Source organism: Raphanus sativus, chromosome 2, assembly GCF_000801105.2.
Source record: "Raphanus sativus cultivar WK10039 chromosome 2, ASM80110v3, whole genome shotgun sequence".
Classification (NCBI taxonomy): Eukaryota; Viridiplantae; Streptophyta; class Magnoliopsida; order Brassicales; family Brassicaceae; genus Raphanus; species Raphanus sativus.
Window position 1 is genome coordinate 36,640,818 of NC_079512.1, and position 24,141 is coordinate 36,664,958.

Consider the following 24,141-nt stretch of genomic DNA (forward strand, 5'->3'; position numbering starts at 1 on the left):
GAGAGAGTTCGTTTTATGTTAGTTATGCTACTCTGTCTTCGATGCTAATGGATCTTATTAATACTATTGGGCTTATTGGTGATTAAATGGCCTTATGGGGACCCAAATACTACACTTATTTTTATTTCGTGAATGATAATGACAGACTCACTTTAATCGTTGGCCCATTTATAACCACGCGACTTATTATTAAAAAGAAAAACCATGCCAAGTCACCAAAAAACCTTATTTTAGTACTAAAATAGATCCCGTGGCGGCAAATTTAACACGTGGACATGCCGACATAAAACTTGTGAATAAGGGCAAAAAAGACTATTGGCTTTAGCGACGATCTCAACTCGCCAGCCAACACGAGCCTCTATTTCTTTTTTCTAATCCTTAAAACAAAAATTAAATAAATTTTAGTTTTATCCAAAGTCGGGTCCTTTTCAATGATCCATTGCCTTCTCCTCTGCAATCCATTCCTTACCTTATTGCTCCAACCTGCCAGCTTACATTTTGCATTTGTATTCTCTCTCTCTCTCTCCCCCCCTTCTTAGATTCTTCTTCTTCTTCCTTCGATTTGGGTTTGCTCTCATTAGCCCTCTTCAAAGGCCACTTCCTTAATCATACGACTGAAACAGAGATAAAGAGTTACTTGTTGTTCTTCTGTGTAGGAAGGAAGGAGATTGTTTGATATGCTCTCGTGAAATGGGTTTCTCTCAGGCTATTCGCCTGAACCTTTCTTCCTACTCTTCTCTCTCTCCCTGCCATCAGGTTTTCCACCTTCTCACTTACCTTTCCTCTATTACAACACTTTTTGATTCTCATTACATTCTCAAACTGTTGTATTTTTTTTTGTTAAAAAAAGCTCAGAACTTTCGTGATGTTTTTTTGCTGTCTTATTATTATTTGGGCTTTTGTTCTCTTATTATTCTTTGCTTTCCTCAAAATGATGCTTTGTGTCTGCCCCAAAACCATCAAGTTTTGCTCTTTTTTTTTTAAACTTTTCCTTACAAGAAAAATGAAGACTTTGAGTTTTATTTTGATTGTGTTTGTTATTTACTTGATGCAGACAAGTGTAAATCAGAAGCAGAAGACTCTAGTTGCGTTCAAAGGAAAGAGACGTTCTTTACTCAACGTTAAATCAGTCCTGAACAATACAAGACCAAGCTTCAACGACAATGGAACAGCCGAGCCTTCCAAGGTTCTTTTGGATAAACTATTCGCTCGGACACAGGAACTGGAGGGCCAAACGAGTCAGAACTCGGTGTATCCTCCTCCTGATGAGCCTCTGTCCTACTCAAGCAGCCTTGAGTCTGAACTCCAGGCTGCGCTAATGGCCTTGTTGAAACGGGAAGAAGATTTGCATGATGCAGAGAGGAAGGTTCTCTCCGAGAAGAAGAAACTAAACCGGGCGAAGGAAGGGCTGGAGAAGCGGGAGAGAGTGATCGCCGAAGCTTCTTCGAAGCACGAGAGTCTACAAGAGGAGCTGAAGCGGGCCAACGTGGAGTTGGCTTCACAGGCAAGAGAGATCGAAGAGTTGAAGCATAAGCTTAGGGAAAGAGACGAGGAGCTCGCTGCTATGCGGTCGTCCTTGACTTTTAAAGAGCGTGAGCTGGATCGAATGCGCGTCGAGATTTCGATCAAAAGCAAGGAGGTTTCCGTGGCGAGTTTTGAGTTTGAGAACAAGTCACAGCTCTTGAGCCAAGCCAACGAGATCGTCAAGAGACAGGAAGATGAGATAAATTTACTTCAGAGAGCACTCAAGGAGAAGGAAGAAGAGCTAGAAGTCTCTATAGCGGCGAAGAAGCTTGAGGGGGAAAAGCTCAGAGAAACAGAAGCCAGCTTGAGGAAGCAGACGGAAGAGTGGTTGGTAGCTCAGGTTGAAGTGAGTAAGCTTCAGGAAGTAACCGTGAAACGCTTGGGAGAAGCTAACGAAACCATGGAGGACTTCAGGAGAGTGAAGAAGCTTCTGACCGATGTGAGATTCGAGCTTGTTTCTTCACGGGAAGCTTTGTTATCTTCAAGAGCGCAAATGGGAGAAAAGGAACTGTTATTAGAAAAACAGCTAGAAGAACTCGAGGACAGAGGAGAAGCGTGTTGTCGTATATGCAAAGCTTGAGAGATGCTCGCAGTGAAGTAGAGAGCGAGAGAGTAAAGCTCAGAGTCGCCGAGGCTAAGAACTTTGCACTCGAGCGGGAGATATCACTCCAAAAAGAACTCTTGGAAGAACTACGAGAGGAGTTGAAGAAAGAGAGATCTTTATTGGAGAAAGCTATGCTTGATATCTCCACCATTCAAGACGAGCTCGACAAGAAAACTAACGAGTTTCAGGTGTCACAGAGTCTACTTCAAGAGAAAGAGTCGAGCTTGGTGGAGGCCAAGCTAGAGATTCAGCATCTGAAGTCTGAACAGGCTTCTCTAGAGCTATTACTGCAAGAAAAAGATGAAGAGCTCACTGAAGCGAGGAATAAACTGGAAGAAGTGAACCGTGAGGTTACAGAGCTAAAGATGCTTATGATCAATAGAGAAGATGAGCTTACGCAGGCAGCTGAATTGCTGAAGGAGAAAGACGTCCACCTTCACAGAATCGAAGATGAGTTAGGCAGTTCCGAGATGCGAGTGAGTGAAGCTGAGATGGTGGTGGAAAGAATCGCAGAGCTGACTAGCAGATTGGTTATGTCAACCACCAAGGATCTGATAAGCGTTGAAGCACTAGAGAAACAACCTCGTGTTGATTACGGAATGGAGAACAAGCGGCTGGTGATGGAGTTAAACTTCACCAGAGAGAATCTACGGTTGAAAGAGATGGAGGTTTTAGCTGCGCAGAGGGCTCTGACGTTTAAAGACGAAGAGATCAATGTGGTGATGGGAAGACTAGAAGCAAAGGAGAGGGAACTCAAGAAACTGAAAGAAGAAACTGACAGTGATAGTGAAGATTTGAAAATGCTATACGCATTGGCGCAAGAGAGAATAGAAGGGAAAACAATGGGTGATCTAGCCATAGAGAAGCTTCAGCTAGAGGCAGCTCAGCTCGAAGTGGAAGCTGCAACGAGCGCATTACAGAAGCTTGCGGAGATGAGCACAGAGCTTCTAACTCAAGCTGACATGAGTATCATCGATGCAGATTCTAGTTTCGTTGTGATACCAGATGACGAGGTTAATCAGCAGGAAAACAGTTGTATAGACGAGGTAAAAACAGAAGTTGGGAGGCTCTGGTCATTGACAGAGAAACTCCTAGAGAATGCAGGAATGCGTTGATGGTACATCCACATGTATTGAAGGATTATGAAGAGATTAGATCATGCAGATTAACTTTATAAGGTTCATCTGTGATGTGATTTTTGTGTGTGGATCTGTAGTCTTACCTGGTGTTAAATAAATATGTTGAGTCTCAAAACTAAGATTGTTCTGCATACAGGGACTGTAAAGGTTAGACATGTAACTGTATCCTCTTACATCTCCTTGTAAGAATAAAACATCTGATCACAAATGACATTATGGTTAAATGGTAAAATTTAAATTACAACTCTGGTTTTTGTTTGTTTACATGTTTTTTTTTGACATCATTTGTTTGCATTTATGATTTAACTAAAAGTAACTTTATAATGTCAAAAAAAAAAAAAAAACTAAAAGTAACTTATATATTTGAACTTTTTTTTATATATAACTTTTTTTATATATTTGTTTTGTTTTCTAATAATATTTTTCCTGCCCTTACATTTGTAAGCTCACCACCACAGCCTTTGCTCTTATTTTGTGTGGTGAAGAGAAGAGATAACATTCCTAAGAAGATTACAGGATACAGAGATACAGTGTTTGAGCATTCTCTCATCTCTCCAAGCCAAACCTCTCTCTCTATCTCTCCCTCTGTGTGCTTGTGTGTGGCCATGGCTAACTCGATAATGGCTTCCTCCAAACCCCTCATCTTCCTCTCCTCCTCCTCAACTCAACCAAGCCGGCGTCCACCTCCCCGCCAAACTCCCCCAAATCCCCAAACCCATCTCCTCCTTCCTCCGAGCAGCTCTGTCTTTCTCCTCCGCCACCGTAAAGTCTCTAGCTTTAATAGCCGCCCTGGCTCCTCCCTCGATGGCCGAAGCGATGGAGAAGCGCAGCTCTTCGACTTCAACCTGACGCTCCCGATCATCGTCGTGGAGTTTCTCTTCCTCATGTTCGCGCTGGACAAGGTGTACTACTTCGCCGCTGGGGAACTTCATGGACAAGAGAGACGGAGAGATCAAGGAGAAGCTGGCGAGCGTGAAGGACACATCAACGGAGATCAAGGCCCTCGATGAACAAGCCGACTCTGTGATGAGGGTGCTGTAGGGCTGAGATCGCCGCCGCGCTTAACAAGATGAAAAAGAGACGGAGGTAAGGAGAAAAAAAAACATTTTGTGATTTTATTATTGTCAGATGGTAGTAGTGGGGAAATGAAATGAAATGAAATGAAATGAAATGATGGTGTGAAATTATTTGGGGCAGGCGGAGGTAGAGGAGCAGCTGGCGGAAGGAAGGAAGAAGGTGGAGGCGGAGCTGCAGGAGGCGCTGGCGAGCTTGGAGAAGCAGAAGGAAGTTACCATTAAGGCTCTGTATTCTCAGATCGCTGCTCTTAGTGAAGACATTGTCAAGAAGGTTCTTCCTTCTTAATAAACAAACAAACCTCTTTCTGTGTTCTGTCTTTTCTCATTTCTCATTTTATAAGACATTACTGTAAATCTCTCTTCTTCTCTCTTCTCTATCTGTCTCTCTTGGATTTGTTCGTTTAATCAAGAAGAACAATTTTATATATGTAAGTTTTTTTTTAAATGATTAGCTCTCTCTTTTCGTATGTTTGATAGTGATTGAAAGTTGGCTGTTGTGGATGAATCTTCGTAGACTCTTATGGTCACGAAATTTTCATGTCTCTGAAATGAAATCAAACTAACAAAGAGCAAATGAGAGTTTGAACAGAACAGAGCAACTGACGCTGTCAAAACCAAACAGTCTAGCTTCAAACTAAATGGATTCACAGACAGTAAACTGGGCTCTGTCCAACAAGGAAGCCCAACCTTCAACCGTCACTATTATCGGCGTTTCTTGTCACTTGTCACGCCGTATGTTTGTTTTATCCAGCGCCTGAGCAACAGAAGAAACAAAGGGGTTGGGGATCTGGGGGAGCTACTTGGTCTCATGATGTTTTTTAACATTACAGATCTTGTTCCACGCAACACCACTGTAACACTTCAGCTTAGAGTCTGTCGTGAGGATTACCCTCTGTTTGTTTAGTGGATACTGTCATTAAATTTTATCTGTCCTAGACTGCTAGGATGTGGTCCTAAGCGATGGCTAAAATCATCCTTATAATCTGAGTCTAATTAAATATGTTTTAACCAAAGAAAGCTTTTGGTTGTTCATAAAAAAAAATTAAATTTCTTTTTGGGTTTTGGTTAGCTAAAATAAAAGTAAAGTGGGCTTTTGTGGTTGTGGTATTATGTACGGTAAGGTGTCTCATTAAAACAAACTTACGGGGCCTCCACGCCTTCCTCCTTCCTTCCATCGTCCTTCAGTTCTCTCTCGCTTCTCTTCTGTCTTTATCAGCTTCTCAAGTTACTTGTTACACTTTCCGATGATCCTGTTTCTTTATTAGTTATATATTTTTGTTTGTTTCTTCTGTCTCTCTCTTTCATCAGGAACTCGTAGTTATCATTACCCAACCAGCGGTGTTAGGTTTTTATCACTCTCTTCGTCTTCGCCGTCACTACCTTGGTGTTACGGTTTCGAAAAGCCTTCTTAATAATCCGTCGAAATTTCTGTTTCATACGCAAGTCCTCTCCCTTCATTGCCGGTTTTGCAAATTTCGATCTAGTAAGATTTTGACTTTTCTTTGTTTGATTGATTGACTTATTGTTCTATATATCTTGCGCTAATTGAGTTTCATTTTGATGGGCTACTGTTTGCTTGTTCGTTCTCCTACTTCTCCACGACACTTGTCTTTGTCCCTTGTTTGTATCGCTTACCTCTCTCTTGAAGAATAATAAACACACGTATCTTACTTTTCTCTTCCATTACATATACTGTGAGGTTTCTGTTTCACATTTTTGCTTGCTTCGATCTGCTCGTAAGGATTAGTTAAACAAGTTAAAAGGTTGTTCCTTTTTTTTTTACTATGTTCTTGTTACTTACCATACTTTGAGTCGTAACGGTTGAAACTATTTTTTTTTTCTTGGTTCAGATATGGCTTCAAAGATAAGTGCTGGAAAGACGGATGATTCCGAGTACGAGATCATCGAAGGTGGCTCTGAGAGCGCTTTAGCAATTAGCACGACGAGCCCTTGGATGAACTCTGCAACCTTGAAGCTTCGCCATCGAATCGGAAGAGGTCCCTTTGGTGATGTTTGGTTGGCTACTCATCATCAGTCTACCGAGGACTACGATGAGCATCATGAAGTCGCCATCAAAATGCTTCATCCCATCAAGGAGGATCAAAGGAAGGTTGTGGTTGATAAGTTTGAGGATTGTTTTCCAAGTGTCAAGGAGTTGACAATGTATGTCTGCTCCGTGGTGTCTCTAGCATTAGTGGAAGGGTAAGTTCAAAAAAAAAACAAACATATTGTTTCTCTTAGTTTCCTTTTTTTTTTTTTAATTGGAGATTTGTGAGTTTTGTAGATATGTATCATCATGAAATTCTATGAGGGATGTGTTGGTGACAAGATGGCTCGGCTCAAAGGAGGAAAGCTTTCACTCCCTGATGTTTTGAGGTAATATTTGCATTATACAAGCAAGCAGCTCCTAATAGTAAAGTCTTCTTCACTCTTTTATAGCGTACTAATGTCTTCTTATCTATGTTGAAACAGATATGGGGTTGATCTGGTTACAGGGATCCTGGAGCTGCACTCAAAAGGGTTTCTGATTCTCAATCTCAAGCCCTCTAACTTTCTTCTCAGTGATAACGACAAGGCCATCCTCGGGGATGTTGGAGTCCCTTATCTCCTTCTTAGTATCCCTCTCCCAAGTTCTGATATGACGATGAGACTTGGAACTCCGAACTACATGGCTCCAGAACAGTGGCAACCGGAAGTAAGAGGTCCTATGTCCTTTGAGACTGATTCTTGGGGGTTTGGATGCAGCGTTGTGGAAATGCTGACTGGTGTTCAACCTTGGTGTGGCAAATCCGCCGATGAGATATACGACTTAGTTGTCAGAAAGCAAGAAAAGGTTAATATCCCCAGTGGCATACCACCTCCGTTGGAGAACCTACTTCGAGGTTGCTTTATGTATGATCTTCGAAGTAGACCTTCGATGACTGACATCTTACGTGTTTTGAAGAGGTAAAACGTCTATTGCCACCGTTGTATATTCAGTTTGAATAGATCAGTGCAAAAGTTTGTATATTAACTGGAACTGGTTTTGCAGCTTGCAGAACTCAGAGGAGGAAGAGGTGTGGGGAGGCATTGATAGTAGAGAAATCAGGAAGAGCTCGGCTACTCTCGGTTACACAGAATGGTTTCTTTCAAAGGATCATCTGCGAGTTGGCGACACGGTGCGTTCAAGAAAGCCTGCCAATTCTTTTAAGCATGAGAACATGGATGTGCCAGAAGGAACTGTGGTTGGTCTAGAACGTGACACCGACCCAGATGAGTTTGCTCTGGTTAAAGTCCATGGTGTTCATGATCCGTTAAGGGTTCACGTATCAGTTCTCGAACGGGTGACTAACGGCTTAGCTTCTGGAGATTGGGTACGTCTGAAGGATGGAGAAGACAAGAGGCACTCTCTTGTTGGTGTTATCCATTCAATAGACCGTGATGGAAACGTGGCTGTTGGGTTTATAGGGTTGCCAACTCTCTGGAAAGGGACTTCATCGCAGCTTCAGATGGCTAAAGGATACAGTGTGGGTCAGTTCGTGAAGATCAAAGGCAACGTGTCATCCCTAGATTCAAATGGATGCGTAAAGGTAGAGGGATTTGGGCAACGGGAAGGATCTCTAAGGTTTTACCAAACGGTTGCCTCGAGGTGGAGTTCCCTGGAGTGTTGCCTTTTGGAGAGGAGCATGGAAGCTGTCTTGCGGATCCAGCTGAAGTAGAGATTGTGAACTTCAACACATGTGAAGGAGTTGTGAAAAAATATCAGCATCTGGAGGACTTTCACTGGGCTGTGAGGCCTTTGCTGATTGCAATGGGTTTATTGACAGCGATGAAGTTAGGGTTATTCGTTGGGAAGAAAGCAGGAAGATCAAAGGATGGGAAACAGCGTGATGGCTCTGGTGGACAAGGTGGTGATTGTCAGATTGTGGATGGTCAGGACTCTGGCAAGTCAAAGTGGCTTGTGTTCAGTGTTTAAGGATGTGCTTGGGTCTGTCTGGTATGCTCTGATATAATCTATGTTCTAGTAGTAATGGGTACATGTACATAATAATAACTTTGTTTTACTTTCGTATGATGTTTGATGATATCAAAGCATATAACATCATCTTTATAAAAAACCAAAGACTCGTCTTATCATTCGTTTCTTACAAAGTGCTGGTCAGGCCTCCAAACATATAAACATGAAGATTGGGAAAATAAAAATCTCTACAAGAACCAAACGAGAAGAATGTTTAGCAGACAGAGTAGTAATGAGTCTTATTTCATGTTTTCAGAGATGAGTTTCTTCCTGTTCCAGACATCCTTGTCCGAGTAACACCTGAAACGAAACCTTGCGATGAGGTTGTTAAAAGCTCTGAGGTGACTCGTCGTAGAAGAAGCAGTCACGTTTCTGTGTTTAGTTCCTCGTTGACTTGGTGTTGACTTGTAAGAGAGCCAACCTCCCAGGAATACAGTCGAGAGAAAGCCTGGTTGTGTCTTAGTGATGGATTCAACACCGTCTTCTTGTCCTTGTGTTGCTTTCTTTTCCCAGGTTTTGGTTTTTAGTGAGAACCTAGATGGTCTAAAAACATGTATATGCCTCATGAAATGCTAAAAATATGAAAAGGAAATGAAAAGAGAAAATATTTCTTACAGTTTGAGTTGTTTCAAAGAAGAAACATGTGGTGTCTTGCTATTATGGTTCACCATCATGGTGCAGTAGTTTGATATATGGCGGATGAACCGAAGCTGAAATGATGTTTGTCAGTGGTAAAGATCAAACAAATATCAGACTCATGGATGATGCATTTCAATCAAACTATGTAGTTGCCTTGTTACATGAGTGAAGAAAAGAGGGAGGCGAGTACAAACCTGGTCTCCGTCTTTAATGCCGAACTCGATGAGGTAGTTAGCCTCGTTAAGCAATATGTGATCTCCATAGGATAAGCAGAACTGTGCCCAAACATGCGGCCTACATCGAAGTGGTACTCACAAAAGAGTAAGATTAAAGATCATCAATAATCACATAAAGATAGACACAAGAGGAAAGTTAAAAAAGATACCAAGAGACTTTGCCAACGCCAGTGATGGGCAAGTGAGAAAAGGCAGCTTCTACAGCCATCTTGAGCTCACCTACTGTTGCTGTCTTCATCACTTGAATATCTACACAGAAACGACTAGCTCAAAATCAAGTTCAAAAAGTTGATTATAAGAAAGCAAGAAGATGATGGTTCGTAGTACCAAAGGAAGATCCATCAAGTTTGAGAACAGTGAGTTTGATGGGCTCCTCAGGCATCTGGTTATAATTAAAACTCCTCCGACGAGGGAGACCATCGATGAGGCGGAGAGGAGAGATAGAAGCAGCCAAAGAGCGGCGTGGAACTTCCATCGGAGAAAATCAAGAACAAGAAACTGGTTTGTTCTTTTTCTTTTCTTTTACCTGACTGAAGAAAGACAAAAGTGTGGAAGTTGAGTGTCAGAGTGGGAGAAGATGAGAGAGATAGTGGAGATACTTTGAAGGGAAACAGGGTTACTTCCTCAGGGATCTCTCTGCTTCTTTCCAGCTACTTTACTTTTTTCCCGGTTGTTAGATATGTTTTGCTTTCTGAGAGAGCAATATAAAAATACTTTAATCCTTGCTAATATAAAATGTAATGGAGATGATGAACAACAAGCACCCATGGCCTAATGGATAAGGCGCTTGACTTCTAATCAAGCGATTGTGGGTTCGAGTCCCACTGGGTGTGTCTATTCTTTTTGTATTTGCCCAGTTAAGTTTATTGGTCCGAATATACGGTGCATAAACTATTTGATTAAAACTCAAAAAGCAAACCAGGAAATCAAATCACCAACCCAGCTTGAGTTGTGTCCCGTTTGAATTTCACAAAGGAGAGAGAGAGAGAGTGTTTGCATTCACTTCATCATATCTACTCTCTGTCTGACATTCATTACTCGTCTCTCCCATTAACCCTAAACTTTACTCTTCAAGTGAGAGCTTCATCTCCGTTTCTGGCCGTTGAATCTTCCAAAAAAACCCTAAAACCCATCAGGTCATTTCTTCACACGTTCTTGGATCCTTTCGTACTATTGTTGGTTTTGGGTGTTGTGAAAAGATCATCCTTTTGAGTTTTTTTTTGGTAAATGCAGAATCTTTGCGTTCAAGGTGGGATGGAGGAAAGAAATTCGAAAGAGAGAGGAAGATGCGTCGTTGATACCTCCTCAAGCACAACAAGAGAGGAGGATCTGATAAGCAAGTTACCAGACGCTTTGATCTCTAAAGTTCTGCTGTCGTATCTTTCACAAAAGAAGCTGTCGGGACTAGTGTTCTGTCCAGTAGGTGGAAAAGTCTCTGGCTTTTCTTCATCTCTGAGATAGATTTGGACACTTGTCAGTTCCGAGGTAGTTCCGCTGCCTTTGTGAGTTTTATGGAAAAGTTTCTAGCTTCCTCCAGGGTAGAGAAGCCATGCTTGCACAAGGTCAAGCTCATTGTTGAGGATCTTTTTTGTTATCCTCCTTTTATCACGCGGTGGATAGATCTCGTGGCAACACCTGAACTCGAGCATCTTGATCTCAAGTGTGAAAATGTGCTTTCTGGGTATTCTGGAGTGATGATGCCACTGAGCATCTATACATGTTGTCCAAAGCTTCTTCACTTAAGGCTCCATAGGGTGTTTGTCGGTACATTGGACTCCGTCTCCTTACCTTGTCTCAAGACTATGCGTTTGGAAAACAATACATACGCCAGTGAAGCCTCTCTAGAGTTGCTTATCTCATCTTGTCCGGTTCTTGAAGATTTCAGCTTTGTTAGAAAGCTTGATTGTGGTATAAAGGCTTTACGAGTGCACTCTAAGACATTAACTAGTCTCAGTATAAGAACTGGTGCCATGATTGATTATGATGCCTTTCCTCCTCTTCTTGTACTCTCGAATGATCATCATAGTAGCGTGAGGGTTTTGATTAATGCCCCTAGGCTCAAGTATCTGAATCTCTCTGATCACATATCCGAGTGTAAAATCATAAGCAATCTAGGTTCCTTAACCAAGGTCAATCTTGGTAGTTGTGGTGGTGACTATCTCCCTGATCATTTCTTCACCAGTATCTCGCAAGTTAGGGATATGAAGATCATTCACTCAACTTTCAGGGTATGTCTGTCTACACATATAATTCTCGTTCATTGAATCTTTTGCTTACAGATATATAGACTCATCTTGTTTTGTGTGTGTGTGTGTGTGTGAGTAGTTCATCCTCAAGATCAAGCCATTGCCCCAATTTTGCAACCTGTCATGTTTGGAAGCAAAGCTTTACTTTTGGGATATGGATATCCTTCTACAGTTTCTTGAAATCTGTCCCAATCTAACATCCCTCATCTTGGTAATGACTTGCATAAAAGTCTGGCTCATGCACTTCAGAGATTTAAAATCCATTCATTATGTTGTATGTGTGTGTTTGCAGGATCTGTCTCATCCATCGATGTCGCTGAGACAAACAAGATTCACGCATGTGGCTGAGTGTTTGCTGTCATCGCTCGAGTTTGTAGAGATAGCAAGCCCTTTGGGAGGACTCCCTGTTGAAATAGAACCTGTAAGGTACTTTGCAGAAAACTCGGTAGTCCTCAAGAAACTTTCTCTGCGTTTGAAACCTTCCATGGATGAAGAAGATTCTGTCGCTTTAAGGGATCTCCTCCTTGCATTGCCAACGCTATCTAGCGAGTGTGAGATTGTGGTTTGTTGACCACTGTAATAGCTTTTATGGTTTTTGTCTATGATCAAATGTGGACTTGTTATTTGATCAGACTTTTCACTCTTTGAGACTTTAAAAAAAAAAAAAAAACATTTTACTAGACAATTGAAGAGACGAGAGAGCTGAGCCTTGATGACTTAGTTTTGGGTGAAACAAACATGTTTTAGATCTAAAGTAAAAGTCCACATCTACGGACACCATTTCAACAGTACCAAGGAACATTATTCCAGAGGGGAACATGTTTCTTCTATTGATATACACATATGTTCTTGCAGTGAGATTTGTAACTCCAAATCTTCACTTCTTTTCTTGATCGCAAATTATGTCACGTGTTTGTGTATATATGTGGGCTAAGGCCCAATTAAATACATGATTTTTGTATTGACTCGTTAAAGTTTATGGGTTAAGCCTGATCGGATCTCAACATTGATATATTTTATTCCTTTTCGTTTTGGGCCGACATGATATTGCTATATGTTATTGAACTAATTTCAGTTACAAGCAAAACAAAATATTCAAGATCAACTGTATGAGAAACACTGTATATTTTAGGCTAACAAGCAACGATTTACTATTTGAGGGTTTTCATAAAGGAGCGATAATTGACCATTGTGGAGAACGTTGATGACGAGCCGTTTTTTTTTACATGCAAATCACGAGATAGGCTGGCATAATAATAGAAGCCATATTCTGGATTTTCGATCAACATTTGTAATGGATAGAAGAAGAAAAATAAACTCTTCCATCTCGTCCTCTTAAGGGGAAAACTCTACTGATAAGAGTTCATATGTCAACTTTCTGGAACTTGTAGCATCGTGTAAACGCAAGGTAAGGTAGAACCCATGTTGTAGAATGAGATTACTTTGTAATTAGGAAGTTATACACTATACAAGAATCTCTGTAATTCTTATTTTGGTATAGACTTTTTGGTACTGAGAAGCAAAAGTTAGATCATATATATTTGAGTATTACCAATGCTCATTAAAGTTTCATCTTAACTGTTAATCTCTTAGTGTCAAGAAGTTCGAACAATGAATGAATGGGGTAAAGTTTGTGGTACGATTCGTAAACTAGTAGTTGAGGAGACAAAGAAGAAACATGATAGGACTTTGGTATTTACAACTTGATGGAGACAAGACATTAAGCCAAGCTGTCCGAAACAGCACCGATCAGAACTCTTTTTCTCAGTGTTTTTGAGTTAAAAGTTAGATTCATTCACTTCTCCCCTTTCCTAGAACACTTGTTTGTCCCCCTCTTCTCACTCAAACAAACACTTTCTATCCTCCTACGTGCGTCCTTTATTATACATCTCACCACTTATAGATCTTGAATTTCAGTTCTCTAGTGGATTAGGTTTCTTGTCGGTAAATTATGTGACCATTATATTATTAGATTTGGGTATAATTTTATTCGTTTTGTACCTGCTGCTGAATAATTCTCATCCGATCCTAAAATAAGGATTTTAATATCATATCACATTAGATTTCCTTATATTTATGATGGTGAGATATTTTAGTATGTTTATTTATTTGTTCGCTTTTCTCCTCTTTAAAAATACTTGCATACCCTAAAATCATGCAAAAAATTGATGGTGTTTCAGACTAAAAATGTTGATGAGTTATAGTTTATAAAAAAAGCATGACATTGACACTGAACGTATATACTACTAATATTCTTAACCAAAATATAGTATAAACTAATAACGTAACCAAAAATTGGGATAAACAATTAAGTCTTTATTGTTTTTAAAGTTTTGCTACTTTTCCTAATGAAATAATAACAAAACCAGTGAAGAATAGACTATCAATAGGAAATCGAATCAGGGCTTGGAACGTTCAACAAAGTTGTGTGATGTGCGGAGAAATAGATGAGACAAGAGATCATAATTTTTTGCATGTCCATACACTTTTACCGTGTGGGATACTCTCGTTAGCAGACTGAGTCGCGGAAGAACTGATCCAGACTGGACTATTACGCTGCAGTTTGTTTCTGCTAATACGCTGCAAAACTATGGACAAGATCCTTGTTAAAATAGTGTTTTAGACATGCATCTGTTACATGTGGAAGGAGAGGAATGAATGTAAACATCAGACAGGGTTTCGTACGGCTGCACAAGCCGTAAAGATCATTGATAAAACTGTACGAAACAGGATTAGCTCTCTTGGGTACAAGGCAAATCACAAATTTGCTGGATTACTAAGAAGATGGTTTGAAGTCACTGATCACCTATAAGAGTTGACATACTTTACACCAGTGTATAGTTTGATTTTTCAAACTCTCTGTTTTTCTGTAAATGTCTATTCTTTTATATTTTATCAAAAGAAAAAGTAATAATAATAACAAAACCAGATCGATCCACGAGCTAGACTACAAGTGTGAAAGTGGTTCCCACAAGTCATATGGTCCTTCAACTTTTAAAGCCCATTACTTCAGTGGTCGACCCGACATTACGGCACGAGTAGTCACGCACGCACGACTCTGTCCACGTGACATTCACGTTGATATTTCCCCATCTACTCTCAGCTGTTTGGTTGATCTTAAAAACATGTAGACCAACCAAAGTTCATATTAATATTATGATATAGACTTCAGATTCAAGTGTCACTTTCGTAAACCAGATTTACATCTTACGGAATTATTTCTTGAAAAAGTTGTGGATTAACTTCTTAATATTATGTTATGCACAAGCACAACATATATCCTTATATCTACAGTACTTTTTCTTAAATTAAAACAAAGATATGTCAACGTCAAGCTAACAACTGAATTTAATAATTATATAGAATTTAAGTATTTGTTTGATCTATTTCTCTGGTCTTTATGGTGTTTTTGTTGCTTACTAAATCGGTTAGACCAAATAGTATAATTTAGTTTAATTACAGTTGCGAGTAATTCTACCATTTGGAGAGAGGTACCTAGGTTATGAGTTCGAGTCTGTTGACTGTCATGGTAAGCTATCTAAACAAAACATCCGCAATAACAAAAATATGTTGTATGATCCATCTGCAAATAACAAAAACAAAACACTTGTTAAAGTGTTTAAAAAAAACACTTGTTAAAGAAAATATTTTTGTAAACAGTAACACATTCCTTCCCAAGTAGGGAAGTGTACTTCAAGCTCAGGATAGGCATACTAATAGCTAGCTCTTACTCTAAGTTGATCTAAATCTTCCCCAAAAATTTGTAGTTGAAGTCAAAATTGTAATAGTGAAATCAAGCTAGAAGAGTCTATTGATAGTTGCCCCTTAAAAGGTTAACAAAACTGTGACAAGCTGAAAACAATTCAGAGGTTGCTTTTGGATAACATCATTCTTAAATGTCAAAAAAAAATGTCAATGTAGTTCGTGTGAAATCAATTTTCTAGTAGAAACATAGAATGTAAACAAAAATATAGGAGGTTGTCCGCTCCAACAATAACCAAACTTGACTATTAATATCCATGTTAGATGGGTGTTCAGTGTTGCATGTCTATATTCGTTGAATCATGTGTCCCTTGACGATGGTCGATGCTTCTTCTTATTTCTAGCCTAGTAATATAGAGATACAGATACACTTCTATCATATCTTTAGTATTTGCTTAATTTGGCTCTCTTAATAAATACGCTAATTGAATATTGCGATAAATGAGAATTAGTGACGCAAACATAGAAAATCAGATATAAGCCAAGCACACAAAAAAACTAAATCGATAACAAGTTTATATGATTAAAAATCGGTGGTGGTAGTCTAGTGGCGCTTGAAGAATTTAAAAAATCCAATAAGGTGAACTCGGGTTCAAATCCCACCGGCCACACGGATATGAACTATTGCTTTTGACTCATTTGAATGTTCAGGAAAGGGTCTATCCGTGGGCTGTACCTTCACCCGGAGATTAGGCTTGTGTCATCATTGATCCGGGTTTAACCCTTTATTTAGCAAAAAAAAAAGTTTATATGATCAAAGATAGTTAATAATTTATCACGTAAGAAATGTATCTACAGAGTCCATACATTATATTGATTGTAATCATATATTTGTAGTTGAAGTTATAAAACTGCAAAGAAAAAAGGAGTTAGCATCTAGTGTAGATATTGAACAGAAGTAGCTATTTTATAGATGAAAATCATAACAATTTAGATAAAATAATACTAATGTACAAAGGTGTTAGCATCAATGTTGGGATATTGGCCGACCTGAACTTAATTAATGTCGGAAGTCATTACTTCTATCCCAAAAGACAAAGGTCATTGTTTCTCTTTCCCCCTTCGGAACTTCCTCACTACCTTTCTCTTCATTTGAAAGCCTTAAATGTGTTACATATTAGAAATCAACTAAAATTAGTTTTGTGAGGGAGACTATCTCGTATTCTCGTTCTTTTAAATGCTTAATTTTGCACGATTGCTAGTCTGCTAAGCTATTATTTACTTCACCTAAACATAATTCGTTTAACCGGTTAAACGTTACTTCTAGTCTAATATATATGTTATAGTTGTTGGTCCAAGAAAATATATGAACTATATTAGTTGAGGATTTAACGGAAAAGGAATCATTAGTATTATAATACTTTGATTGATTACTTGTTTAGTTTATATAGTATCGTGTTCCTTAAGATACTAAAGACACATCCATCGACATCTATTTTTGTGTGATTACAAATATCTTGACGATAAAGCCAATATATATCCTTCCTTGACTTTGGTACCCTTTCCCTTTTACTATAAATAGGGAATACTCAGAATCCTCTAATCATGCACACAACCATATAGCCTTTTCGAAACCCAAACAAGAAAAGAACATAAGCTTTTGGTTCCATCAAAGACGAAGCTGTACCTAAAAGATGGAGCTGGATCTTGATCTCTCTCTATCACCTCGTACTAATTCTTCAAATTTCGGGTTTGGCTTCGACCTCAACAAGCATTTGAGTACCAAAGAAAAACGTTTTGAGGCGATGCTTGGGTTGGAGAATATGGAGGAAGATTGTTATGTGCCAAAACCACGATCGTTTTCTTTGAATGGCCAGCCAGACGAGGAAGAAGATCCTTTGGAGTCCGACTCTGCTGTTGTTTACGAGTGAGTAACAAACTATATATGACAATAGTTAGGTTAAATTAAGTATAAGTTTCTTAGAATCTCATGTTGCGTAGTTATACAAAAACCGGAGAGGCATTATAGTTTTTAAAATAATTAGTTAATTTTTATATAGTGAGGAGGAAAATTGCAAAGTCGTGGGATGGCCACCAGTAAAGTCATGTATGACAAAGTATCTTAATTATCGTCATCATAGTCGTAATCACCCATATCACCATCATGGTAGGAGGATCAACATATCTAATCCAGCGGCTACCATTGAAAGAGGTAGAAGATCAACATCATCAATGTATGTCAAGGTGAAGATGGATGGTGTGGCAATAACAAGAAAGGTGGACATCAAGCTTTTCGACTCTTACGAGTCTCTCACGAACTCCTTGATCACCATGTTTAGTCAATGTGAGTAAACATTCTCCTAAACCTATAAACATATTAACATAGCATATAACTTCTCAAAAGTCTTCTGAACATTGCATATATTTCCGTTTTGTCAGACCAAGATTGTGATAGAGAAGATACAAACTTCAAATTCACCTTCCAAGGGAAAGAGGGTGACTGGCTATTACCAGGGGATGCTCCATGGAAGTGTGTAATTACTTCTCTGTAGTTAATATTTCTCTATGTTATGGGTGAATGGCATATTAATAATCTGATTTCTTTTTATTTGGTTTTGCAGGATCTTTGCTGAATCTGTTCATCGTATATCAATAACTAGAGATTGTATGTGTCCATATACAAGACTTTTGTTCTAAATATTAAAAAAAAAAATCGAATACTATTTAAGTATTTGTAACTAAAATGTCTATCTCATTAAATTTCTACTCGAATTCTCGTTCTGTATTCTCCTATAGACTACAGTATCTAGTTCATTGGTTTGGTATTTTGTCACTTATCAAGAATCATGGCTAAACATGCACGGTAACGTAAAGGAATCTCCTGTCTTTTTTTTTAACAAACCATACTACTGCTAATTTCAAGTTTCAACCTCCATTAGAGGAGGAAGATGTACATAAAGAAGCATAAACATGTAGTATATTTGCCAAATCAAAGGCCAAATAAACTACAAGATGAAAATATAAATTTTCAAGGAACAACTTAAAGTTGGAATAGCGAATAAAATCAGATGAACATCAACTGACCATCAATTGTTGCAGAGTGTTTAGTTTTTTTTTTTTTTTTGAAACAGAGTGTTTAACATTTTTTTGTGATTCTAATCAATGGGTGTTTCAAAGTTTGTCTGCAAGTAAGATCGTAAAGAAATTTCCTTTATAAGAAGAATTCAGTGAATAAACTACGGATCAACTTTGCGAAATGAATGGGCCTTTTAGATATTACTTCGATCCCTAATTTTTACTTCGATCCCTTACTGAAAATTTTAAAACTCGTTTGATTGAGAAAACTAGGAAACTGAGATCGATGTATGTGGAACCATGATATCAAATTTCGCGACTAGGTGTGTATGGACATGTCACTTGATCTGGTTGGTTTAAATATCTGAAACCACTTAAAATTGATCTGGGGATGATCCAAAATCATAAATTTTGAACAAATCAGAACAAGATGGATAATCATGAATAAACAAAAATGACATGACATGAAAGATGATAAGATTGGCATGCCGCTTATATATATATATATGCTTCCACGGGAGTGATAGTCTTGACATTCTCAGCTCGATTAGAAGCCTTATATGATAGTCATAGATTTGCATTGTAATCCATATATTTAATAGTGTCATGTTTAGTGCCGTCTAAAGGAATGATCGAAGATTAACAGGGAAACAAAGAAGAAATGTACTTTAGTTTTCCACGTGGGAATCGCGTGCCGTCGGTGAGGATGCAATAGCATCTTCATTCTTGATTTTTTTTTACAAAAAATATTTTATTATAAAGTAATAATGCAACTAATTTTTTAAGTTGTACCATCCATAAAATAACATTTTTTTAAGAGTATTTCATGAAAACTTCATAAGCTATTAAATGGAAATATTTTCTCATTATTATTACTTTTTAATTTAATACTTACTGATATATTTATGATAATTCTGTCACAATTAATTATTTAATTATTGTTAAAATTACTGTAAAAAGAATTTGTATCTAAATTTTGCCAAAGATTTTAGCAAAAAAATGAAAATCTGCTCAAATTAATAGAATACTAAATTTTTAGAAATATATAGAGAAATTCATCTAGTAAAAGAAACTATAAAAACAGCTGTAAACATTTATAAAAACTCGTACAAAACGTTGACATTGCTTTTCACAAATTTTGTTTTAAAAAAAAAAAAAATAAATCATCAACAGTGTTCAGACCAGAGAGTCGAGTCTCAGACAAAACGGCTCCGTTAGTTCCGGTTACAAAAAGAAAAAAAAAATCATCGCATCCCCTTAAGATCAAACGGCTTTCGTAAATCCACGTCATCCTCAACACAAGCTCTCTTTAAATCCTCTCCCTCTGTCTAAAGCCACTTCATCTTGGACTCGTTCGATGAATAAGTCGTAAAAAAAAATGAGATCTTCTTCTTCACCTTCTTCATAGATCTCAGATCCCGATTCCGTCTCCTCCACACATCCAACGCCGGAGTAACACCTCGTTCCTATCTCTCTCTCTCTCCCCCTCAGATCTAGCGAAGAAAGGTATTTATTTCTCTAAAGAATATTTCCAAACCAAAACTAAAATATCGTAACGATCTTCGCTGATTAAACTCGAAATCTCCTTCAATCTCTCAACTAACTTGCTCATGTTTTTACTTTGTGATTTTTCTTTTTTTTTTGTTTTTGTTTTGTTTGAAGAGTTGACTCAAAAACAACCATGGCGTTGAGCATACGCAAAGCGATCGGCGTGGTGAAGGACCAAACAAGCATCAGCATAGCCAAAGTAGCCAGCAACATAGCTCCAGATCTGGAAGTCGCGATCGTCAAAGCCACGAGCCACGACGACGACCAGTCCACGGAGAAGTACATCCGCGAGATCCTCAGCCTCACCTCCCTCTCCCGCGGCTACGTCCACGCCTGCGTCACCTCCGTCTCCCGCCGTTTAGGAAAGACGCGCGACTGGATCGTCGCGCTCAAGGCCCTGATGCTCGTCCACCGCCTCCTCAACGACGGCGACCCGCTCTTCCAGGAGGAGATCCTCTACGCGACCAGGCGAGGCACGAGGATCCTCAACATGTCTGATTTTCGCGACGAGGCGCACTCCAGCTCCTGGGACCACTCTGCTTTCGTTAGGACGTATGCTAGTTACTTGGACCAGAGGCTTGAGTTGGCTCTGTTCGAGAGGAAAGGTAAAAACGGTAGTGGTGGTGGGGGGAGTAGTAGTCACCACAGTAATAACGGTGAAAACGATGGTTATGGTCGGTCTAGGGATGATTTTAGATCTCCGCCTCCTCCGAGAGGTTATGATTATGAGAATGGTTACGGTATGCCTAAGAGGTCTCGTTCTTTTGGTGATATGAGTGAGATTGAGAAGAAAGATGTGACTCCTCTTAGAGACATGCCTCCGGAGAAGATTTTTGGGAAGATGGGACATTTGCAGAGGCTTCTCGATCGGTTCTTGTCTTCACGACCTACCGGTTTAGCTAAAAGCAGCAGGATGATATTGGTCGCAATGTACCCGATTGTGAAAGAGAGTTTCAGGCTTTACGCTGATATTTGTGAAGTTTTAGCTGTTCTTCTTGACAAGTTTTTCGAGATGGAGTATACGGATTGTGTGAAGGCCTTTGATGCTTACGCTAGTGCGGCGAAACAGATTGATGAGCTCATTGCGTTTTACCATTGGTGTAAAGACACTGGTGTGGCGAGATCCTCTGAGTATCCTGAGGTTCAGAGGATCACGAGTAAGTTGTTGGAGACGCTTGAAGAGTTTGTGAGGGATAGAGCTAAGAGGGGGAAGAGTCCTGAGAGGAAAGAGATTGAAGCTCCTCCTACTCCTGCTCCGGTGGAGGAGCCTGAACCTGATATGAACGAGATCAAAGCGCTTCCTCCTCCAGAGAACTACACTCCTCCTCCTCCACCGGAGCCTAAGCCTGAGCCGAAACCGCAAGTAACCAATGATCTAGTTGACCTGAGGGAGGATGGTGTCAGCGCTGATGACCAAGGAAACAAGTTTGCTCTCGCGCTTTTTGCTGGTCCTGCTAGTAGTAACGGGAAATGGGAAGCTTTCTCCTCTGATAACAGCGAGGTGACATCAGCTTGGCAGAATCCAGCAGCTGAGCAAGGGAAGGCGGATTGGGAACTTGCATTGGTCGAGACAGCTAGTAATCTTGAGCATCAGAAAGCCGCAATGGGCGGTGGTTTAGACCCGCTGTTGCTCAACGGGATGTACGATCAAGGAGTTGTTAGACAACACGTGAGCACCTCGGAGTTAACAGGTGGAAGTTCAAGCAGTGTCGCCATGCCTTTACCGAGTAAGACCAACAGCCATATATTAGCACTCCCTGCACCTGATGGAACCGTTCAGAAAGTGAACCAAGACCCTTTCGCTGCTTCACTAACGATCCCACCACCTTCGTATGTGCAAATGGCTGAGATGGACAAGAAGCAGTATCTATTAACTCAGGAGCAGCAGTTGTGGCAGCAGTATCAGCAAGAAGGAATGAGAGGTCAAGCTAGTTTGGCTAAGATGAGTCCAGCCCCAAACGCAATGCCTTATGGGATGCCACCGGTTAATGGGATGGGACCGCCACCGATGGGGTATTACTACAACAACCCTTACTGATTTCATTTGGCATGGCTTTTGTTCTTTTTCTTACATAAATATTATATATTTTCCGAGCAATATAATTACTTTGTGTTACAATCCTGTTTCTTCTTGTATTGTTTCCGGTCATATGGCTCTGCTTGGAACGTGTGAGACTTTTTCTGTTTTGAGTTTGATTAATAAAGTCATCCATAAACATTTTTCTTGAATTTGTAAAATATTGTATTCTTATGAGATCGCTTGGTTGTCTTTGCCCGTTTGGTTTGAGTTGGGGTGAAGCTAGCGAGTAGTGTTTGGTAAATGTAATTATCTTTCTGTTTTGTTTGATAATCTGCTTTTGGAACTTTAGTAGGTGACTTAACTTGTTTGCATAGTTCATGTTCTCTTTTATATCAGTTTCCCTGCTAAATAAACAACTCTTTTTCAATGGTGAATGAGACAAATGCAAATAAATATAATCTAAAAACTAAAACAAACCAGCAACTAAAGCCACTAGATCAACAAACATGGATCATTTCATTACCACTGCTCAACAGAAGAAGAATCTAATGAAGAACATGAAGCTTGAGCATTCATCCATTACATCTTTCCTAGATTTGATTCTCTCAACAAAGCTAAAGATTTCTTGAACTCAAGTTTAAAATTTGTGAATTGCTTTATCTTCATTTGACATGTACTCAAGATCAGCCCAAGTTTTTGAGGAACTCTGACAAATGTATATGTATCTACTCAATTTTTCTTTCCACCACACTGGTGAGCGATTGTGAGGTAAATTGATTTGCTGATCCTTAATTTCAGTTGCAAATTTATGAGGATGAGACTGAAGTTTGACTCGCACACCTTGAAAGTACAATGATAGACTAGGTTTTTTCCCAGCTACCACTAAATTACAATATTATTTTTTTCTACTCTGTTAAACAAATATAAAACTACTACATTTACAACAATGACAACAGAGCAGCATTCACGCAGTACCGGCCGAGTCATTGAACAACACAGTTCTAGCCATACCCATCAAAGGCCCAAGAGCTTCGGGAGAAAACTTCCTAGCGAACAGAAACGGATCACTCCGCTCAACCACTGACCAATCCGAACCGTTAATTCCATCGTCACCGTATCTCGGTCTAGTGTTCCTCAGCCGCAAGATCAGCTCAGGCACCACTTCCTCTGCCTCGTACATCCTCGGGTGGCCTCCGTCGCTGACGGTCCAGTCCACGTGAGTGAGCGTAGCGGGAACACACCCGCGCGGGTCCCTCATGTTAAGAAGTGTCGGAAAGTAATTTTCTTCGGGAAAGCACGAGCCTTGCCACAAACACGTCATGTTAAACTTCTCCCAGATACGCCGATCACGCGCCACAACATGCGCGTGCCTCCGTTTCAGAACCCAGAACTGAGACCCGATCCGAAAATCATCGAACCTCACCTCAGGAAGCATCGCGAGGGGCCCGCGGGCGGCCCATCTTTCGAACTGCAACGGCTCGTCTTTGAGTATCTCGATGAAGCTCCGGCGAGACGTGACCAGAGTCTCGTAGGTGAAGTCAAAAGAGCGAATGGGCACGCAAGATGGAGAGAAGAGAGCGAACATGTAGTTCTGCGGATCGTCGAGAAGCGCGTGAGCTATTAGCCGACGCGCCGCCGCGGCGAGAGTCGGTGTGTTCCGTTCCGAGGGCTTCGAGTGAACGACTCGATTCTCGAACACGCCGGAGAACGGCGGGTCGTACTCTCGGGTCGGATCCGCGTGAACGTAGACGTTGTATAGCTCCTTGCTGCTGCTTCCGTTGAAGAACGTTTCCCATAATGGCGCGAAAGGAAGAGGCGCCGTCGTTAGGAACATAAAGGCCAGCTTCCGGATCGACCCGGGAGAAGGCTGGTTCGGGTTGACCCGGGAAGCGAGTGCGAGAAGCTGTTCGTCGTCCTTGGGAATCGGCTGTCGGAATCGAACCACCGGGGAAGAAGCGTCGTGTGCATTTCGCGGGTAGAGAGAGAAGAAGGAGAGAGAGCGGAAGCCAAACTCCGGCGAGACTACGGCGGTGATTTCTCGTTGGACGGTGAAGATGAAGGCAACTGGAAGACAGAGAAGTAAAACGCAGAAGAGAGTAAACGACGTTGGAGACAGCATATCTCTACAGTGAGAGCGGGATGTTCATCAATAGAGTATTATCTTATATTAAGAAATTATATTTAGTTTTGAGTACAAGTTAAAAGGAAATATTCAATTCAATTGAATGGCAACTATATAAAGAAAGATTATTGTTTTTCCAATATCTCATTTAATATGCTTTTACATAACGTTCTTAGTTTTTCTTTTGCCACTAATTCTCTTACGAGTAATTCA

General features: G+C 40.0%; 6 protein-coding genes, 1 non-coding gene and 2 pseudogenes across 10 annotated transcripts; 7 read left to right on the forward strand and 2 right to left on the reverse strand.

Annotated features, from left to right (window-relative positions):
• Positions 1-431: 431 nt before the first annotated feature.
• LOC130508190 (uncharacterized) lies at positions 432-3,440 on the forward strand. Its single transcript, XM_057003515.1, is given in 4 exon segments — positions 432-756; positions 1,055-2,063; positions 2,066-3,237; positions 3,239-3,440. Coding segments are annotated over 4 exon segments (2,283 nt in total). The 5' UTR covers positions 432-690; the 3' UTR covers positions 3,275-3,440.
• A 313-nt stretch (positions 3,441-3,753) lies between these two features.
• On the forward strand, positions 3,754-4,715 carry LOC130499065 (ATP synthase subunit b', chloroplastic-like; annotated as a pseudogene).
• Positions 4,716-5,683: 968 nt separating this feature from the next.
• On the forward strand, positions 5,684-8,459 carry LOC130508191 (E3 ubiquitin-protein ligase KEG-like; annotated as a pseudogene).
• Positions 8,416-9,911, reverse strand: LOC130508192 (uncharacterized). Of its 2 annotated transcripts, none has more exons than XM_057003517.1 (6): positions 9,836-9,911; positions 9,543-9,745; positions 9,365-9,464; positions 9,174-9,273; positions 8,956-9,050; positions 8,416-8,883 (listed from the first exon to the last, which is right to left on the reverse strand). In XM_057003517.1, exons 2-6 carry the CDS (start codon positions 9,688-9,690, stop codon positions 8,580-8,582), a joined length of 747 nt encoding a protein of 248 aa, XP_056859497.1. In that variant the 5' UTR covers positions 9,691-9,745; positions 9,836-9,911; the 3' UTR covers positions 8,416-8,579. The 2 variants fall into 2 exon arrangements, with proteins under 2 accessions (XP_056859497.1, XP_056859496.1); XM_057003516.1 differs by having other exon boundaries at positions 9,815-9,901.
• A 64-nt stretch (positions 9,912-9,975) lies between these two features.
• TRNAR-UCU (transfer RNA arginine (anticodon UCU)) lies at positions 9,976-10,048 on the forward strand. The gene has a single exon. It is a non-coding gene; the product is annotated as a tRNA-Arg (tRNA).
• Positions 10,049-10,137: 89 nt separating this feature from the next.
• Positions 10,138-12,176, forward strand: LOC130494532 (FBD-associated F-box protein At5g22730-like). The gene is made up of 4 exons (XM_057003518.1): positions 10,138-10,351; positions 10,449-11,443; positions 11,541-11,672; positions 11,754-12,176. Exons 2-4 carry the CDS (start codon positions 10,727-10,729, stop codon positions 12,030-12,032), a joined length of 1,128 nt encoding a protein of 375 aa, XP_056859498.1. The 5' UTR covers positions 10,138-10,351; positions 10,449-10,726; the 3' UTR covers positions 12,033-12,176.
• A 4,579-nt stretch (positions 12,177-16,755) lies between these two features.
• On the forward strand, positions 16,756-17,935 carry LOC130494291 (auxin-responsive protein IAA29-like). Of its 3 annotated transcripts, none has more exons than XM_056991728.1 (4): positions 16,756-17,090; positions 17,224-17,507; positions 17,603-17,697; positions 17,785-17,935. In XM_056991728.1, the coding sequence occupies exons 1-4, from the start codon at positions 16,858-16,860 to the stop codon at positions 17,794-17,796; spliced, it is 624 nt and encodes a 207-aa protein (XP_056847708.1). In that variant the 5' UTR covers positions 16,756-16,857; the 3' UTR covers positions 17,797-17,935. The 3 variants fall into 3 exon arrangements, with proteins under 3 accessions (XP_056847708.1, XP_056847707.1, XP_056847709.1); XM_056991727.1 differs by having other exon boundaries at positions 16,757-17,090; positions 17,603-17,693; XM_056991729.1 differs by having other exon boundaries at positions 16,757-17,090; positions 17,335-17,507; positions 17,603-17,693.
• Positions 17,936-19,571: 1,636 nt separating this feature from the next.
• Positions 19,572-22,015, forward strand: LOC130508193 (probable clathrin assembly protein At4g32285). The gene is made up of 2 exons (XM_057003519.1): positions 19,572-19,744; positions 19,901-22,015. Exon 2 carries the CDS (start codon positions 19,920-19,922, stop codon positions 21,822-21,824), a length of 1,905 nt encoding a protein of 634 aa, XP_056859499.1. The 5' UTR covers positions 19,572-19,744; positions 19,901-19,919; the 3' UTR covers positions 21,825-22,015.
• A 317-nt stretch (positions 22,016-22,332) lies between these two features.
• On the reverse strand, positions 22,333-24,141 carry LOC130508194 (glycosyltransferase BC10-like). Its single transcript, XM_057003520.1, has one exon. The coding sequence runs from the start codon at positions 23,923-23,925 to the stop codon at positions 22,771-22,773; it is 1,155 nt and encodes a 384-aa protein (XP_056859500.1). The 5' UTR covers positions 23,926-24,141; the 3' UTR covers positions 22,333-22,770.